This window comes from Heterodontus francisci, chromosome 37 (genome assembly GCF_036365525.1).
Source record: "Heterodontus francisci isolate sHetFra1 chromosome 37, sHetFra1.hap1, whole genome shotgun sequence".
Lineage (NCBI taxonomy): Eukaryota > Metazoa > Chordata > Chondrichthyes > Heterodontiformes > Heterodontidae > Heterodontus > Heterodontus francisci.
Genome location: NC_090407.1, coordinates 17,480,593 through 17,496,281, shown reverse-complemented (window position 1 = coordinate 17,496,281; position 15,689 = coordinate 17,480,593). Strand labels below are relative to the sequence as shown.

The window sequence follows — 15,689 nt, the reverse complement described above, 5'->3', positions numbered from 1 at the left end:
TTTAGCAAACACCACATCCTCCCAGGATGATTTCCCCACCCCCAGTCAACACTGTAGTTAGTACAGTCGCCATCTCTGGTTGGACATATTTCTGATTGTCACATAACCTCCAAATACCCGCCCACCCCCCGACACTCCTGCCATTGGTCACCTGACACGCCCATCTTCGTGCATTCTCAGGGGCAATTAGAAAGCGAGCAGGCTTATAATTACCCAATAGATGCTGCTTGATGGTCAGTTAAGCAACCTTTTTAATCCTGTCCCCAATATTTTTATAACTAATAAATGAAACAAATTACAAATATTTATTTTTATATCTCTATGATTTTTCTCCTGAGTTGCTCTTGGCGGTGTCCTGGAGATTAATTTTTCATTCCTGGAGACTCCGGGGCAATCCCGAAGGGATCGGCAATCTTGCCACATAACTGCTTTGACAAATCAAGGAAGTTGTTGGATTAGTCCACATGTTGAGACAGCTTGATTGGTACAGCGGCAAAATTTCCAATCAGCAGATGAGGGACATTCCCCACCCCACTCCCAAATTCAAGTCCTGAACACCTCCCATTTAATACCTCCGGAGTGACATTTGAAGAGAAAGGAAAAAGTTCCTAACTTGGCCCAGCGCGCCATCCCGAGAGGTTTCCTGGACCTCAATCCCCACTCTGGACCATCGAGGTCCACACCCAGGCTTTCTAAGTCTGGGTTAAATATTTACGCCACAAAAATGTCATTGTGCCCCTCACCACAAGTAGCAACACTCTGCTGTCCCAGTGTCTGCAGGGCTTTGTGAAGGCCTCCTGTGTATGGTCGTAGTCACACTTCTCGCACCACTCACCTTTAATACGGACACGCATATTCCTAAAGAGATGCCACACATATTTGCCCTCCCCACATGGCTCAGTAGTCCAAGTCGCTGCCTGTTATGGTACTGAGTCACACAGACCCAGACTGGTTCCAGAAGCAATCCCTCTTTTCACTGAGTTAGTTACTCTTAGGCAAGACAGCACTGAACCTCCCTGGGCTGAGGTATCAGCAGGATCAGCACTGCTGCTTGTTTAATGGAGAGTGACTGAGAGTGTGTGTGTGTGCTTGGATCTGTTTGGTTGTCATCTTGAACTCTGAGTAGCTGAGAAAGACAGTGCTGGAAATAAAGTTTGTGAAACTATAATGACTTAAAAAATGTCAAAAGAAACTATCACATTTAATAATAGGAAATTCTACATGTAAAATATGCCAAATCTGAGCCTTAGAGACATTTAAAGCTCCCAACAAGTGGCTTGCCTAGAATTTTGAGCATTCATCACACTCTGGCTGCTACACTTGTTACAGAAGCAACATAACCTTCATAAAAATGGAAAGAAAGCCAGCTTTGAACCAGAGCCTAAAATTTACAAGCAGATATAATTGCACTTTGACTGACCTCATGATTTATAAGCAGTAAAATAGCACTGACAATTTTCCCCTCGTTCCTGAACTATGTTTTGAGCCTGGTTGGAGCAACATAGAAAGGCAAAGAAGAGTGAGTGTGGAAAGTTCCAGTAATAATTGGGGCGGCACAGTGGTGCAGTAGTTAGCACCGCAGCCTCACAGCTCCAGCGACCCGGGTTCAATTCTGGGTACTGTCTGTGTGGAGTTTGCAAGTTCTCCCTGTGTCTGCGTGGGTTTCCTCCGGGTGCTCCGGTTTCCTCCCACATGCCAAAGACTTGCAGGTTGATAGGTTAATTGGCCATTATAAATTGCCCCTAGTATAGGTAGGTGGTAGGGAAATATAGGGACAGGTGGGGATGTGGTAGGAATATGGAATTAGTGTAGGATTAGTATAAATGGGTGGTTGATGGTCGGCACAGACTCGGTGGGCCGAAGGGCCTGTTTCAGTGCTGTATCTCTAAACTAAACTAAAACTAAACTAAACTAATTCTTGTGGATTAACTGTCGAGACCTCAAATAGAATAATGTCAATATGCCTTTAAAGCCAATCAAACCTATTATAAATTCCTGGCTGCCTTCTCGGTACTGAGAGACAGCTTGGAGAGGGCAAAAAAATCTGCAAGTGCTGGATGCTTGAAAGAATATGTGAAATTGCACAGCAGGTCAGTCAGCATCTGTGAAGAGAACTGTTGGTGTGTACCCTTCATCAGAATTGGAAGCTGTCATGGAATCATTTATCACACAAGGAAACGGTTCTGCCCATCATGCCTGTGCTGACTCTTTGAAAGAGTATCCAATTTAACCCACTCCTCCCCTGCCCTTTCCCCATAGCCCTGCAAAATTATTCTTTTTCCAATATTTACCTAATTCTTTTTTGAAAGTTACTGTTGAATCTACTGTCACCACCCGTTCCGGGCTAACAACTCGCTGTGTTAAAAAAAAACTCCTCATCTCCCCCTTGGCTCTTTTGTCAATTTATGAAAAGAAATTGGTTCTTGGGATGTGGGTGACACTGGTGAGACACTATTTATAGACTATCCCTGGTTGCTGTGAGGGCATTGAAAGTCAACCTCAACACACGGAACTGGAGTCACATGTGGGCCAGACTGGGTGTAGGTGGAAGATTTCCTTCCTTGAAGGACATTAGTGAACTCGTTGGATTTTTATGGGAATCCAGCAACTTTCATGGTCAGTTTTCTGGTGCTAGTTCACAAATTATTACTTTTTTCCCCACTCACAGCCTTTCCCAGTCCATCACCATAACTGAACCCCCTTGATAAGATTGGGAAATAAAATAAAAGGGGAGAAAAATGCCACAATCCAAGAGAGTTAATATGTTGCATGACCTAGAAACTGCTCCATAGAAAGCTTTTAGATGATGTAGAAGAAATTGTCATTGAGACAATGGAAATCCATTAAAGGAAGATACAAATAGTTAAGAGGATGAGGAAGGTTCTGACACAAACATAAAGAGTGAGAAAATGGGGGAAATTGGAAGAAGAAAGTATAAACTGCAAATACATGGGAGCTGAAATAAACATAGAAATTCTGGCGAAGCAACTGCTCACTTATTCTTTAGCTTTTGCGTCCAGCATTTTCTGTTTTTTATTCCTGAAGTTAATGCTTTAATCTAATTTCAGGGATTAAGTTAATTGCTTCCTTCAGGGGTCACATGTAGCACACTGACCAGGAAGGGCCCGGGTTTGATCACTGAGCTGTGCTGAAGTAGGAATAAATGGTCTCAGTGCCCCTGAACCGGAAGAGGAGGAAGCACTGGCTTAATTACTGACATGTGCCTTCTGCGCAAATGTGTGTGCATCTGTGATTTTGTGTATAAGCACCTGTGTATGTGTGTATATTCACGTGCGTGTCTTTGCATGTGTGTGTATGTTTGTGAGCATATATGTGTGTGTATACATGCGTGCGTATGTGCATGTGCCTGATCCTTTATAGGGTCAAGCGTTTGGATTTTGGAATGGGAAATTAACATTTGGCCATTTAAGGTGACAAAACTTGAAATGTGTGGACTTAAGATCAGCTGGGATGCCTTATAGGTGTTTGATCTTCCCCACCTGATTTTCATCTATACACCTAGGAACAGGAAAATCTGTTCCACCATGTCTTTCTGCAGTCACACAAATGCAACACTCCCTGCACAATTAGGATTGAGCTTGGCCATGATGCCACTGAGTTCAAATAGCTGGGCTTCAGTGACAAATTGGGCAAGGCAGGAGAGGGCCTCCAGCATCCCTGGAGTTGTTCACCAGTAAGAGTTGGCACCCTCAGAAGGGAGGGGAGAAAACATGGGCATTGAAGTCCGATTGGGAGGAGTACTTAGTTGTGCTGAAAGATGAGCCGCTGACTGGGATCTTGTTGTTATGCTGTTGCAGGGAGGAGTGAAGGTGCTGATCACGGGACCATGGCAGGAAGCCAGCAATAATTACAGTTGCCTGTTTGACCAGATTTCAGTGCCTGCATCTCTTATTCAGCCCGGTGTTCTTAGATGTTATTGTCCAGGTAAGAGACAATCTTTTATTCATTCTTACTTTTCTTTGCAAGACCCTTTGCTTCCCCCACCAAACTCCCGCATACCAGGAGTGGCACCAAGCAGATGGACTGCTGCCAGAGATCTGTTCATGCCTGGCACTGGTGGGTGTTGCCAATGGGATTGACCCATTTTCTGTTTTTTTTCCCCTTCCTTTGGCCTCTCCTATTGGATTTGGATTCAGATTTGGAGAGTGTTGGGGAGAGTCCAGCCTATGTCCTAGAACTCTGCACCTTCATTAGATTAGAACCAAGGAGCTAAGCGTGTTACTCAAAAGCCTGGTTTGGTTGGCTGGCTTGCCCCAGTTCCTCCTCCAGCCACAGAGCCTTGATTATTAAAAAAGACTTGCATTTCTATAGCACCTTTCACATCTCAGGCAGCCCAAAGCATTTTACAGCCAATTAAGTGCTTTTGGAGTGTAATCACTGTTGCAATGTAGGAAATGAGACAGCCAATTTGCATGTAGCAGGCTCCCACCAACAGTGATGTGATAATGACCAAATAATCTGTTTTCATGTTGTTGGTTGAGAGATAAATAATTGCCAGGACACCAGAGAACTCCCAGCTCTTTATCGAGATAGGGACCTTTTGCACCCACGCGAGAGGCCAGACAGGGCTTCGGTTTAGCATCTCTCGAAAGACAGCACCTCCGACATTGCAGCACTCCCTGCGTACTGCACTGGAATGTCAGCCTAGATTTTTGTGCTCAAGTCTCTGAAGTGGAACTTGAACCCATGACCGTCTGGCTCAGAGATGAGAGAGCCTTCTGAGCCACAGCTGACACCTTGGTTTTGATTTTTTCCCCCTTACTTCCCTGTGAGGAGGTTTTGGCTCCACCTGATAATTGCCCATAGTGGGAAATCAAGAGCTCACCATGTGGGGAATCGTAGGACTCCTTCACTCTGCTTTGTGGCCCAGGAGCAAGGCACTGGTTGGAATTGTGATCCTTGATTTAAAAAAAAATGTTAGCCAGTAATGTCGACAGACTTGGAAAATAGAAGTGGCAGCACCACCCATTTAATGACGCAGCTGCAACAACTAACTGTTTCAATTATTTCCATCCAGCCCACGACACTGGCCTTGTGACGCTGCAGGTGGCCTTCAATAGTCAAATCATCTCCAACTCTGTCGTTTTTGAGTACAAAGCCCGAGCATTGCCAACTCTTCCCACATCCCAGCACGACTGGCTGTCCTTGGACGGTAAGTAGCTCCAATCATGTCTGATATATTGCTCACCTTTGAAAGTCACCTGTTCTAGAGGCAGTTGAACCGTGACTGCATTGTGTACTATCTACAGGATGCACTGCAGCAACTCAGCAAAGCTTCTTCGACAGCACCTCCCAAACGCAGGACATTCATTGCCTAAAAGAACAAGGGTGGCAGGCACATGAGAACACCGGTACCTCCAGGGTCTGCTCCACATCACCTGACAATTGGCTACATGCTACAGCTGGATGATTTTCCGCTGCAGGAAAACTATCGAGCTACTGGGAGATGCTTGTTTGGCGCCCACAGCTTTCCAACAAAACTAAAATGATAGCAGAGCTGAAAGGGTTAAATTATGAGGCCAGGATTCCAGACGAGGTTTGTATTCCCTAGAATTTATAAGAAAAAGGGCTGATCTAACTGAGGTGTTTAAGATGATTGAAGGATCTGATAAGGTAGATAGGGAGAAATTATTTCCTCAGGAAGGGATTTCAGAAAAAGTGGGCATGACCTTAAAATTAGAGCTAGGCCATTCCGGGGTGATGTCAACAAGCACTTCAACACACAAAGGATATTAGGAACCTGAAATTCTCTCCTCTAAAAAGCTGTAGAGGCTGGGAGTCCATTGAAAATTTCAAAACGGAGAGTGACAGATTTTTGTTCGGCAAGGGTTATGGAACCAAGGCAGGTGGATGGAATTATGATAGAGATCAGCCAAGATCTAACTGAATGGCGGAACAGACTCCAACGGCTGTGCGGTCTCTTCCTGCTCCAGTGTTCCTAAAATGTTAGTGGGGCTTGTACCTGAGACTGGTTCGGATTTCCCAGCTGTTGCCTTGGCTGGTGCTGTGGGCGTGTTGTTGATGTCACTCCCATTTGGCACCTAAACTGAAACTCTCCCTCAGTAATTCTTTCCATTTGAAACACTTTAAGACATTTTGAAAGACACAAAAAGGTGCAAAATTAATGTATTTGTTAAACAATTTTTATGTTGCCCCATATAAAAGTCTAAAGGAAGGTTATCCTGCCCATTGAAAACAAGTGGTGTGCCATCAGTCCTAGTCCTAGACAAGATGCAATACTCACTAACATAAAGAGCTGAAATTCTTCCTAACACATGGCTAATAAATATCTTGACGTCAATCCGATCCCAAAGGCCTGCCACTAGGCCCGTTGCCAGCAGTAACCAGCTTAAGAGCCACTCCATCTTCCTGATAATCATTCTGTATTCAGTGCTTCTACCTGAAGCACTTGAGACAGTGGAGTGTTTCACTGGCATAAACAGAGGCGACAGTTTGAGCATTGGCTAGCAACAGTTCAATTTTACTTTTCTCTTGGGCTTGTCACGTTAGATAAGAGAGTGCAGACCAGAGAAATTCTACAGCAGGGATTTAATACCCCAGTTTCCTGGCCTACTCTTCTGAAGATTTTGACTCTTGCTGGTGTACAGCCACAAAATAGTCAATCCTTGTGTGTGAGTCTAGACCCTGAACTTTGCCAGGCAGTCCCAGGGTGTAGAGGCATCACAGCTGAGATCTTGTCCACGCTGAGTTCGCTGGGCACAGTGGATGCATGAGTAGAGATGCTACCACACTTTAGCAAGTCTATCAAAGCCCTGGAGAGGATACAGAAGAGGTTTACCAGGATGATACCAGGAACAAGGGAGTTCAGTTACCTGGAGAGATTGGAAAAGCTGGGATTGTTCTCCTTAGAGTAAAGAAGGTTAAGAGCAGGCAGAAGAGAGTGATTCAAAATCATGAGGGGTTTGATAGAGCAAGTAGGGAGAAACTGTTTCCTCAGGCAAGTGGCTCAGTAACCTGTGGCCATGGATTTAAAATAATTGGCAGAACGAGAGGGGAAATTAGGAGAATTTTTTTTCCTCACAGAGGGTTATTAAGATCTGGAATGCAACACCTTTTGGATACAAAATTGGCTTAGTGATAGGAGGCAGAGGGTGATAGTGGAGGGTTGTTTTTCAGATTGGAGGTCGTTGACCAGTGGTGTGCCACAGGGATTGGTGCTGGGCCCTCTGTTGTTTGTCATATATATTAATGACTTGGATGTGAATGTAAGGGGCATGATTAGTAAGTTTGCAGATGACACCAAAATTGGTGGTATAGTGGACAGTGAAGAAGGTTGTCTAAGGTTACAACAGGATATAGATCAACTGGGAAAATGGGCAAGGGAATGGCAAATGGAATTTAATGCAGACAAGGGTGAAGTGATGCATTTGGGAAGTTAAACCAGGGCAGGACATATGCAGTGAATGGCAGGGCCCTGGGGAGTGTTGTTGAGCAGAGAGACCTTGGGGTGCAAGTACATAGTTCCCTGAAAGTGGCAACACAGGTAGACAGGCTGGTGAAGAACTCATATGGCATGCTTGCCTTCATCGGCCGAGGCATTGAGTACAAGAGTTGGGACGTCATGTTACAGTTGTACATAACGTTGGTTAGGCCGCATTTGGAGTACTATGTGCAGTTCTGGTCGCCGCACTACAGGAAAGATGTGATTAAGCTAGAGAGGGTGCAGAAAAGATTCACAAGGATGTTGCCTGGTTTGGAGGGCTTGAGTTATCAAGGGAGATTGGATAGGCTGGGTCTGTTTTCCCTGGAGCGAAGGAGGCTGAGAGGGGACATGATAGAGGTATATAAAATTATGTGAGGCACAGATAGCCAGAGTCTGTTTCCCATGGTAGGGGTGACTAAAACTAGAGGGCATAGATTTAAAGTGAGAGGGAGGAGGTTTAAAGGAGATCAAAGGGGTAAATTTTTCACGGATCGTGTTTTTGGGATCCTTAAGGGGGAGGGGGAGCAGCCCCAAGTCGTGGTCCACATAGGCACCAACGACATAGGTAGAAAGAGAGATGGGGATTTAAGGCAGAAATTCAGGGAGCTAGGGTGGAAGCTTAGAGCGAGAACAAACAGAGTTGTTATCTCTGGGTTGTTGCCCGTGCCACGTGATAGCGAAGCGAGGAATAGGGAGAGAGAGGAGTTGAACACGTGGCTGCAGGGATGGTGTAGGAGGGAGGGTTTTGGTTTCCTGGATAATTGGGGCTCTTTCTGGGGTAGGTGGGACCTCTACAAACAGGATGGTCTTCACCTGAACCAGAGGGGTACCAATATCCTGCGGGGGAGGTTTGCTAGTGCTCTTCGGGGGGGTTTAAACTAATTCAGCAGGGGAATGGGAACCTAAATTGTAGTTCCAGTGTACAGGATGTTGAGAGTAGTGAGGTCAGGGATAAGGTTACAAGGCCGCAAGAGGGCACTGGCAAGCAAGAACCTGGTTTAAAGTGTGTCTACTTCAACGCCAGGAGCATCCGTAATAAGGTGGGTGAGCTTGCAGCATGGGTTGGTACCTGGGATCTCGATGTGGTGGCCATTTCAGAGACATGGGTAGAGCAGGGGCAAGAATGGATGTTGCAGGTTCGGGGATTTAGATGTTTCAGTAAGAACAGAGAAGATGGTAAAAGAGGAGGGGGTGTGACATTGTTAATCAAGGAGAGTATTACAGCGGCAGAAAGGACGTTTGAGGACTCGTCTACTGAGGTAGTATGGGCCGAGGTTAGAAACAGGAGAGGAGAGGTCACCCTGTTGGGAGTCTTATATAGACCTCCGAATAGTTCCAGAGATGTAGAGGAAAGGATAGCGAAGATGATTCTCGACAGGGGCGAGAGTAACAGGGTAGTTGTTATGGGGGACTTTAACTTTCCAAATATTGACTGGAAATACTATAGTTCGAGTACTTTAGATGGGTCAGTTTTTGTCCAGTGTGTGCAGGAGGGTTTTCTGACACAGTATGTAGACAGGCCAACCAGGGGCGATGCCACATTGGATTTGGTACTGGGTAATGAACCCGGCCAGGTGTTAGATTTAGATGTAGGTGAGCACTTTGGTGATAGTGATCACAATTCGGTTAGGTTTACCTTAGCGATGGGCAGGGACAGGTATATACCGCAGGGCAAGAATTATAGCTGGGGGAAAGGAAATTATGATGCGATTAGGCAAGATTTAGGATGCGTAGGATGGGGAAGGAAACTGCAGGGGATGGGCACAATCGAAATGTGGAGCTTATTCAAAGAGCAGCTACTGCGTGTCCTTGATAAGTATGTACCTGTCAGGCAGGGAGGAAGTTGTCGAGCGAGGGAGCCGTGGTTTACTTAAGAAGTTGAAGCGCTTGTCAAAAGGAAGAAGGCGGCTTATGTTAGGATGAGACGGGAAGGCTCAGTTAGGGCGCTTGAGAGTTACAAGCTAGCCAGGAAGGATCTAAAGGGAGAGCTAAGAAGAGCAAGGAGAGGACACGAGAAGTCATTGGCGGATAGGATCAAGGAAAACCCTAAGGCTTTCTATAGGTATATCAGGAATAAAAGAATGACTAGAGTTAGATTAGGGCCAATCAAGGATAGTAGTGGGAAGTTGTGTGTGGAATCAGAGGAGATAGGGGAAGCGTTAAATGAATATTTTTCGTCAGTATTTACAGTAGAGAAAGAAAATGTTGTCGAGGAGAATACTGAGATACAGACTACTAGGCTAGATGGGATTGAGGTTCACAAGGAGGAGGTGTTAGCAATTTTGGAAAGTGTGAAAATAGATAAGTCCCCTGGGCCAGATGGGATTTATCCTAGGATTCTCTGGGAAGCTAGGGAGGAGATTGCAGAGCCTTTGTCCTTGATCTTTATGTCATCATTGTCGACAGGAATAGTGCCGGAAGACTGGAGGATAGCAAATGTTGTCCCCTTGTTCAAGAAGGGGAGTAGAGACAGCCCTGGTAATTATAGACCTCTGAGCCTTACTTCGGTTGTGGGTAAAATGTTGGAAAAGGTAATAAGAGACAGAATTTATAATCATCTTGAAAAGAATAAGTTCATTAGCGATAGTCAGCACGGTTTTGTGAAGGGTAGGTCGTGCCTCACAAACCTTATTGAGTTTTTCGAGAAGGTGACCAAACAGGTGGATGAGGGTAAAGCAGTGGATGTGGTGTATATGGATTTCAGTAAGGCGTTTGATAAGGTTCCCCACGGTAGGCTATTGCAGAAAATACGGAAGTATGGGGTTGAAGGTGATTTAGAGCTTTGGATCAGAAATTGGCTAGCTGAAAGAAGACAGAGGGTGGTGGTGGATGACAAATGTTCATCCTGGAGTTTAGTTACTAGTGGAGTACCGCAAGGATCTGTTTTGGGGCCACTGCTGTTTGTCATTTTTGTAAATGACCTGGAAGAGGGTGTAGATGGGTGGGTTAGTAAATTTGCGGATGACACGAAGGTCGGTGGAGTTGTGGATAGTGCCGAAGGATGTTGTAGGGTACAGAGGGACATAGATAGGCTGCAGAGCTGGGCTGAGAGATGGCAAATGGAGTTTAATGCGTAAAAGTGTGAGGTGATTCACTTTGGAAGGAGTAACAGGAATGCAGAGTACTGGGCTAATGGGAAGATTCTTGGTAGTGTAGATGAACAGAGAGATCTTGGTGTCCAGGTACATAAATCCCTGAAAGTTGCTACCCAGGTTAATAGGGCTGTTAAGAAGGCATATGGTGTGTTAGCTTTTATTAGTAGGGGGATCGAGTTTCGGAGCCACGAGGTCATGCTGCAGCTGTACAAAACTCTGGTGAGACTGCACCAGGAGTATTGCGTGCAGTTCTGGTCACCGCATTATCGGAAGGATGTGGAAGCTTTGGAAAGGGTGCAGAGGAGATTTACTAGGATGTTGCCTGGTATGGAGGGAAGGTCTTACGAGGAAAGGCTGACGGACTTGAGGTTGTTTTCGTTGGAGAGAAGGAGGAGGAGAGGTGACTTAATAGAGACATATAGGATAATCAGAGGGTTAGATAGGGTGGATAGTGAGAGTCTTTTTCCTCGGATGGTGATGGCAAACACGAGGGGACATAGCTTTAAGTTGAGGGGTGATAGATATAGGACAGATGTGAGAGGTAGTTTCTTTACTCAGAGAGTAGTAGGGGCGTGGAACGCCCTGCCTGCAACAGTAGTAGACTCGCCAACTTTAAGGGCATTTAAGTGGTCATTGGATAGACATATGGATGAAAATGGAATAGTGTAGGTCAGGTGGTTTCACAGGTCGGCGCAACATCGAGGGCCGAAGGGCCTGGACTGTGCTGTAATGTTCTAATTCTAATATTCTAATAAAAACAAAGAATAGTGGGTATCTGGAATGAGCTGCCTGAGGAGATGGTGGAGGTAGGAACAGTAGCGACATTTAAGAGGCATCTGGACAGGTACTTGAATGAGCAAGGCATAGAGGGATATGGAATTAATGCAGGCAGGTGGGATTAGTATAGAAAGGCGTTATGGTCGGAATGGATGCGGTGGGCCGAAGGGCCTGTTTCTATGCTGTCCGACTGTATGACCTGGAAGGGTGATGGAATCGGATTATATAGTAACTTTCAAAAGGCAATTGGACATGCATTTGAAGAGGACTAATTTGCAGGGTTAATGGGGAAAAGTTGGGTGTGGACTAAATTGGACAACTCTTTCAAAGAGCTGGTACAGGCACAACAGGCTGAATAGCCTCATTCTGTGCTGTAACGGTCTTTGAATTGTCTCAGTACCCTTCAGCTAAGGAGGTGAAAAGCATTCTTTCACTAGTCGATCCTGCTCCCACTCCCTGCATGCATGCCACTTAGAGTTGCCAACACTTCAGGAATGCCCTGAAGTCTCCAAGAATTGAAGATTAATCTCCAGGGCACTGCTGTGAGCAACACACTGGAGAATAATCACAGGGGCATGAAACAAAGATTGTGTATATTTTACATTTTCTTTGACCACTTTCATTTGTTAGTTATTAAAATATTGGAGATTGGGGAGAAAAGGCTGTTTGACTGACAGTTAAGAATCATCCAATGGGTAATGTGGAGTCTATTCACTTTCTGATTGGCCATGGGAAGGCAGGCACAGCAAGGATGGACTTGTTGGTTGGCCAATGGTGGGAGTGTGGGGGCTGGGCACCATGAGGATCAATGTAAAAACAAGAAATTCTGGAAATACTCAGTAGGTCTGGCAGCATCTGTGGAGAGAGAAGCAGAGTTAACGTTTTAGGTCAGTGACCCTTCTTCACAACTGGCAAATATTAGATATATGAAAGGTTTTAAGCAAGTAAAGCGGGGGTGGGGCAAGAGATAACAAAAGCGATTTGGATAGGACAAGGGCACAGAGAATAACCGACCAGAAGGTCATGGAGCAAATGCAAACAATATGTTAATGGTGTGGTGAAAGACAAAACATTAGAACAGATAGGGGGTGTTAACGTACTGAAAACTGAACAGCCGCAAGTACAAATATGAAAAAAAAACAGTGGGTGCGCAAACTCAACAAACTAAGATAAAATAAAATAAACACAAAAAAATATATATAAAAAAGAAAAAATAACTAAAAATAAAAGTAAAATGGGGGGCCCCATCATGCTCTGAAATTATTGAACTCAATGTTCAGTCCGGCAGGCTGTAGTGTGCCTAATCGGTAAATCACAGAATCACAGAATAATACAGTGCAGAAGAGGCCCTTCAGCCCATCAGGTCTGCACCAATGCATTAAAACACCTGACCTGTCTACCTAATCCCATTTGCCAGCACTTGGCCCATACCCTTGAATGTTATGACGTGCCAAGTGCTCATCCAGGTACTTTTTAAAGGATGTGAGGCAACCTGCCTCTACCACCCTCCCAGGCAGGGGCATTCCAGACCGTCACCACCCTCTGGGTAAAAAAGTTCTTCCTCAAATCCCCCTTAAACCTCCCGCTCCTCACCTTAAACTTGTGTCCCCTCGTAACTGACCCTTCAACTAAGGGGAACAGCTTCTCCCTATCCACCCTGTCCATGCCCCTCATAATCTTGAACACCTCGATCAGGTCACCCCTCAGTCTTCTCTGCTCCAGCGAAAACAACCCAAGCCTATCCAACCTCTCTTCATAGCATAAATGTTCCATCCCTGGCAACATCTTGGTGAATCTCCTCTGCACCCCCTCCAATGCAATCACATCCTTCCTATAATGTGGCGACCAGAATTGCACACAGTACTCCAGCTGTGGTCTTACCAAAGTTCTATACAACTCCAACATGACCTCCCTGCTTTTGTAATCTATGCCTCGATTGATAAAGGCAAGTGTCCCAAATGCCTTTTTCACCACCCTATTAACCTGCCCTTCTGCCTTCAGAGATCGATGGACAAACACGCCAAGGTCCCTTTGTTCCTCGGAACTTCCCAGTGTCAGGCCATTCATTGAATACTTCCGTGTCACATTACTCCTTCCAAAGTGTATCACCTCACACTTTTCAATGTTAAATTTCATCTGCCACTTTTCTGCCCATTTGACCATCCCGTCTATATCTTCCTGTAACCTAAGACACTCCACCTCACTGTTAACCACTCGGCCAATCTTTGTGTCATCCGCGAACTTAATGATCCTAACCCCCACATAGTCATCTATGTCGTTTATATAAATGACAAACAATAGGGGACCCAGCATAGATCCCTGTGGTACACCACTGGACACTGGCTTGCAGTCACTCTGTCTCCTACAGCAAAGCCAATTTGGAATCCACCTTATCAAGTTACCTTGTATCCCATGTGCATTTGCTTTCTTGATACGTCTCCCATGTGGGACCTTGTCAAAGGCTTTGCTGAAATCCATGTAAACTACATCAACTGCACTACCCTCATCTACACACCTGGTCACATGCTCAAAAAATTCAATCAAATTTTTTAGGCATGACCTCCCTCTGACAAAGCCATGTTGACTATTCCTAATCAAATTTTGCCTCTCCAAGTGGTGATAGATTCTCTCCTTCAGAATTTTCTCCAATAGTTTCCCGACCATTGACATGAGACTCACTGGTCTGGAGTTCCCTGGCTTATCTCTACAACCTTTCTTAAATAGTGGGACCACCTTAGCTGTTCTCCAGTCCTCTGGTACCTCTCCCGTGGCCAGAGAGGATTTAAAAATTAGAGTCAGAGCCCCTGCAATCTCCACCCTCGCCTCCCACAGCATCCTGGGACACAAATCGTCTGGACCTGGAGATTTGTCCACTTTTAAGCCTTTAAAAACCTCCAATACCTTGTCACTCCCTATGACAATTTGCTCAAGAACCTTACAGTCTCTCTCGCTAAGTTCCATATCTACATCCTCATTCTCTTGGGTGAAGACAGATGTGAAGTATTCGTTCAACACCCTACCAATGTCCTCTGGCTCCACCCACAAATGTCCCCCTTGGTCCCTAACGGGTCCTACTCTTTCTTTGGTTATCCTCTTCCCATTGATATACTTATAGAATATCTTAGGATTTTCCCTACTTTTACCAGCCAGAGCTTTCTCATATTCCCTCTTTGCTCTCCTAATTGCTTTCTTAAGCTCCATCCTACACTTTCTGTACTCCACTAATGCTTCCATTGATTTGCTCTCCTTGTATTTGCTAAAAGCCTCTCTTTTCCTTCTCATCGTACCCTGAATGTTTCTGGTCATCCATGGTTCTCTGGGCTTGTTGCTCCTACCTTTTGCCCTAGAGGGAACATGTTGGGCCTGTACCCTCCCCATTTCCTTTTTGAATGCCCCCCACTGCTCTTCTGTAGATTTCCCGACAAGTAACTCTTTCCAGTCTACCTTGGCCAGATCCTGCCTTATTTTACTAAAATTCGCTCTCCCCCAATCCAAAACCTTTTTTTGCAACTTGTCTATTTCTTTCTCCATAACAAGCTTAAATTGTACCATGTTGTGGTCGCTATCACGAAAATGCTCCCCCACCAACACATCAACCACCTGTCCGGCTTCATTTCCCAGAATTAGGTCCAGCACTGCACCCTCCCTTGTTGGATCCTCTACATATTGAGCTACAAAGTTCTCCTGTATACATTTTAAGAACTCCACTCCACCTAAACCCTTTACACAATGACTATCCCAATTAATGTTGGGAAAGTTGAAATCACCTAATATAATTACCCTATTATTTTTACACACCTCTGCAAATTGCGCACATATTTGCTCCTCAATTTCCCACTGACTATCTGGGGGTCTATAATAAACACCTAGCAATGTGGCTGTCCCTTTTTTATTCCTAAACTCTACCCATAAAGCTTCATTTGATGCCCCCTCCAAGATATCATCTCTCCTTACTGCAGTAATTGACTCCTTAACGAATATTGCAATGCCCCCTCCTCTTTTACCCCCTCCACTGTCTCGCCTGAAGATTCTATATCCCGGGATATTGAGCTGCCAATCCTGCCACTCCCTCAACCATGTCTCCGTGATGGCTACTATACCACAATTCCACGTGTCAATCATTGCCCTTAACTCATCCGTTTTACCTGCAATACTCCGGGCATTAAAGTAGAGGCCTTTCATCCTCTACTTACTCCCTTGAAGCATACTTCCGCTGTATTCTCTCTGACTTGTTTGCTTTCCTGTGTTTAGTTGTGTCCCTATTCTGCCAGGAGTCTGCATCCCCTCCCCCTGCCGAATTAGTTTAAACTCCTTCCAACAGCACTAGCAAACCCGCCAGCAAGGATGTTAGT

At 45.2% G+C, this 15,689-nt stretch overlaps 1 protein-coding gene across 6 annotated transcripts in view; it reads left to right on the top strand.

Annotated features, from left to right (window-relative positions):
* The window catches only part of LOC137352094 (calmodulin-binding transcription activator 1-like), a 1,221,793-nt gene that overhangs the window by 1,086,168 nt on the left and 119,936 nt on the right, over window positions 1-15,689 (top strand). For all 6 annotated transcript variants that reach the window (XM_068017185.1, XM_068017183.1, XM_068017181.1 and 3 more), the window contains 2 exons: window positions 3,819-3,945; window positions 5,039-5,173. In XM_068017185.1, the coding sequence (XP_067873286.1) occupies window positions 3,819-3,945; window positions 5,039-5,173 (262 nt within the window). The remainder of the gene's footprint in view (window positions 1-3,818; window positions 3,946-5,038; window positions 5,174-15,689) is intronic.